Here is a 4034-nt window from a genome sequence, read left to right on the forward strand (position 1 = left end):
TAGCATTTTCACTTAAGACTTCCTTCTCCATTACGTGCTTCACATTCCAGACCTCATAGACGTAGAGGTCAGAGGTGGGATATGTTCTATTCTACCAGAGATTTTGTTTGTGGCTATGTAGAAAGCGCCCAAAGAATGGCTAATAGCTTCGGCCATCTCCCATTCACTAGCTGAAGGAGCGATTTCATAATCTTTGTCAGCTTCTTTCAAAGCTTCAAACGATGCTCTGAATGGCAGTGATGATTCAAGCACGAGATAAACGTGCAAAGTTAATACTACTAATTTTATGTGTTGATGAGAAGGTCAATTAAGGGCAGTGGTGTGACGTCTTGGCTGGTTTGTCGTATTTCTATTTCTACAGGCGAAGGCGTACTTACAAAATCGATCCATCCATGTCGCTTTGTGGCCGCGACAGTGTGTCCGCTAGGAGGAGGAGAACCACCATATGTTCAGACAGTGTGTTCCCTGAACCTGAGAAAAAATAGATGCCGGTAATTTTCCTTTTGTGGTCCCAGGATCACCCTAGCTCTTGAGCCAAAATCAATTTTTCGTAGGAACTCTGATCGTGCTTCATAGGAGGAAGAGAACAAACACCATATGTTAACACAGTGTTCTATTAACATGAGAAAAAGAGCCGGCCAGTCTTTGAACTGAAGATACAAATCAGGGTTCTCATCAAATTGTCATTATGCCATACTCCAGCATGTCAAAATAAACTACATATGCATCCAGGTAAATCTGATGCTACTAGGGGTATATTTAGCCTGCTGACAAAAGTAAATTGATGTACAGGGAAACCCGATTATCCATTCCAAACAACATTGACAGCTTTACCATTGTACTTCTGTTTTGGCAAAAAAAAAAAAACAAGGACATGAAATACGTAGGGCGAAATTAAGCAAATGCAGTCTAGAAGCTTCAAACTTATCAGTCGTATGAGCAAAGACAAGCAACAGGTACTTCAAAGTACTACACATCATAAAGTGCATAATTAAACAACATGGTTCAATTAACAATAACCTGGAAGCGCGACAACTTCTAAGGCCTTGTACAATGGGAGGTGCTTAGGGCAGGTGCTTAGAGAAATAAACCAGGCTTTCCTTAAGCACCAGTGCTTATTTGTACAGGGTAGACGCTTAACTAAGCGTCTCTCCTGTAGAAATAGGCACCGGTGCTTTAGAATAACTCGGTTTATTTTTTTAAGCACCTCTCTAAGCACCTCCCATTGTACAAGGCCTAACAAGCTCTGAACATTAATACCAGGTTCTACATACTGGGTTACCAAACTGGGAGCAAAAGCTTCAGCACTATTCCCACCAAGCTCTAAAGTGCTTAATGCCACAATGGTATCACCCAAGTTGCACAATTCCCTGCTCTGTGTTGCGAGGGGACATTTTCGTCAGGAGCTCGTAGAGCAGCAACCTGCAGTGGCATGAGATGATCACTGGATGTCCGAGTAGAACATGCTTGGGTACACCCAGAGGGGCTGTAGCTCGCTGAACGAGTTCCTTTTGTACTCATAACCGGAAGATGGATCTAGCTCGTCACCCAATCCATGTAAGACAAAAGAGTGGCGGCCTGCATAGTACAACCGCTTGCTGCTCCCTCCCCATCTTTCTGGGCTCATGCAAGAAAATGGCTGGCTCCTCACATCACCCCCAACAAAGAGTGCCCAATCATCCAGCTGCTTTACCTCCACCCATTTTGCAGGGTTGGTTGAAATGTCAAGGTGGTAGGGTATACATTTTACGACTGACAAGTATGGATGCACCCTGACCATGAGAAGCATGTCACCACAGACCACTAGCCATGAATCCACATGTGCGAGTGAATATTCCGACAATCTGAACAGGCCCCCATCCTGTTCAGTTGTTACCTTCTGCAGACCAAGCTGTGGGGACAGCTGCAAAGTGTAGATGTTACAACAATCATCCATGGCGATGAACTGACCTTTGAATTCCACAATCTGTATTATACATGCATAAGGAAGCTGCAGCTTAGACCAAGATTTACTTCCAACTGACCAATCAAACAGGGAGTTTACGGTGCAGACAAGGAGGTGTGAGTTGGGTGATGCAAGGGGAGCTGTAAGAGTGCCGCTGAAGTAGCGCCCGTCGAAATTGTGGTTGAATGGGAGACGTGGAGCTGAAACCTCAGCACCGTTGAACACATCCACAAGAAGACAATATCCAACACAATAGCAAATTAGTTGACCATAGGAAGTTCCAACGAAATGTGTATCCTGATAAACTTCTCGAGGAATCTGGCAGCGAAGGGCGGTGTTCTTGTTGGTCGGATCGATGACCTTACATGTGTGCAGCTCGTCACGACCATTGTTAGAAGGGAGATCAGGACCTTGAACAGGAACATTGAATTGAACAAGGAGAGGTGGGAATTTGGCACAGAAGGAAGATTTGGATGGGTATGAGGAGAATGCAGCACGCCAAGAGCGGCAGGTCGCGGCGAAGGCAAGAAGGTCACAGAACGATCCCAACAGAGCAATAATGGATTCGAGCAGGTCACCCGGGAGGTATGCCCAACCATGGAGCCCGGACTCAACAGGTTGGGCGGATGCAGAGGCGACACACAGTTTGCTAGGGCTTTGCATGATCGCAAAATCTCTGCAAAACACAACAAATTGAAATAAGAGAATTAGAAAGATGACCACCAAGAAATGAATACAAGAAAAATGATGGATAGCGAGCTAGAACCGTGATCTTCTATTCTGTTTTACAGGTCAAATATATGCTTTGTATCAAGACTTTTTATGCTCCCGTACAAATGCGTATTTTAAGGTTAATTCCACATAATTGTTGTTGAATTCCGGGGGAAAATAAGCCGTAATTTCAGGAAACTAACTGTTTAGACTACAAATGTAACACAAAAATACAAACACCGACAATGCACCAGAGAACCATGACCGTCACCATTATTTGGTATAGAGGAAAATCTGAAACGCAAACCTAAATACAAACAGGAAACAAGCAGTTCCTCGGGCACAATGATGATTACTGAGCTGTCACAATTCAACTCATGAGTGGATTCTGATGTTTAAGGCAATATAGCACAATAACATTCAGGAAACAGGAACGTGTTTTGACCAGTGCCTCCTCCCTGTTGCTGCCAAGACTTCTTCACGAGATCAGATTCAGAACACGAGCAAATGAAATGGACACAGCCACACATACTCTAGTGAGAACAACGGCCAACATATGCAACAACGCCAGCATACCAAAATACTCCCTCCGTCCCAAATTCTTGTCTTAGATTAGTTTAGATACGGATGTATCTAATACTAAAACATGACTTATACATATGTGTTCAGACAAATCTAAGACAAGAATTTTGGGAGAGGGGCAGTATATAATCTATACATACATTAGTGCGGAAAAAAATACTGGCCGGAATCAAATTATCTGGCACCCAACTCTTGCGTGAATCTAATTAACCCTGCTAGCAGTAAAATATTCACACAGGCAAAGGCGCTGAACAAAAGACAAATGCGTGAGAGAAAAATGAACAGATAAGGAGAAATGAAGCTATCTAGGGTTTACACGATGTTACAGGGGAGGGAGCGCAGGCCTTGCAGAAGGGGCGGGCGGTGGAGATCGAAGGCGACGGCGGGGCGACGGGGCGCGCGTTGGCTGGCCGAAGTATCCGACGTCGTCCCCGGCGGCAGGGCGTTCGCTCGTCTCGCTTCCGCTCCGGGGAAGCTTCTGCTCTGGTCTGCGGCGGCTGCTGGGTCAGGCGCAGCTCTAGGTCTCGCTTACAGCGAGGCCTAGCGTGCTCTCGCCTCAGGCGCCTGGGTTAATGGGCCGGCCCAGGCGCGCCCGAGGCCGTAGTCTCGTTTTTTTGTTCTTTTTTACGTTTTTTGTTTTCTTTTATTCCTTTTGTAAATTTGTTTATACTTCCAAATATTTCAAATAAAAACATTTCAAAAAACACTTAAAATTAAACATTTCAAAAAAGAAGTTAACCAAGCATTTGCAATTTTTTGAATGTGTCTGCAAAAAGTTGATCATGTATTAAAAAAT

General features: G+C 44.5%; 1 protein-coding gene across 2 annotated transcripts; it reads right to left on the bottom strand.

Moving 5' to 3' along the window:
- Positions 1-884: 884 nt before the first annotated feature.
- LOC119288178 lies at positions 885-3729 on the bottom strand. 2 transcript variants are annotated; one of them, XM_037567804.1, is made up of 2 exons: positions 3565-3729; positions 885-2621 (listed from the first exon to the last, which is right to left on the bottom strand). In XM_037567804.1, the coding sequence occupies exon 2, from the start codon at positions 2606-2608 to the stop codon at positions 1442-1444; it is 1167 nt and encodes a 388-aa protein (XP_037423701.1). In that variant the 5' UTR covers positions 2609-2621; positions 3565-3729; the 3' UTR covers positions 885-1441. The 2 variants fall into 2 exon arrangements, with proteins under 2 accessions (XP_037423701.1, XP_037423700.1); XM_037567803.1 differs by having other exon boundaries at positions 3555-3729.
- Positions 3730-4034: the final 305 nt, after the last annotated feature.

This window comes from Triticum dicoccoides, chromosome 4A, assembly GCF_002162155.2.
Source record: "Triticum dicoccoides isolate Atlit2015 ecotype Zavitan chromosome 4A, WEW_v2.0, whole genome shotgun sequence".
Taxonomy (NCBI): domain Eukaryota; kingdom Viridiplantae; phylum Streptophyta; class Magnoliopsida; order Poales; family Poaceae; genus Triticum; species Triticum dicoccoides.

Bases quoted from the DNA above. Each gene is read 5' to 3' on its own strand.
- LOC119288178 (XM_037567804.1), bottom strand. From the start codon at position 2,608: ATGCAAAGCCCTAGCAAACTGTGTGTCGCCTCTGCATCCGCCCAACCT.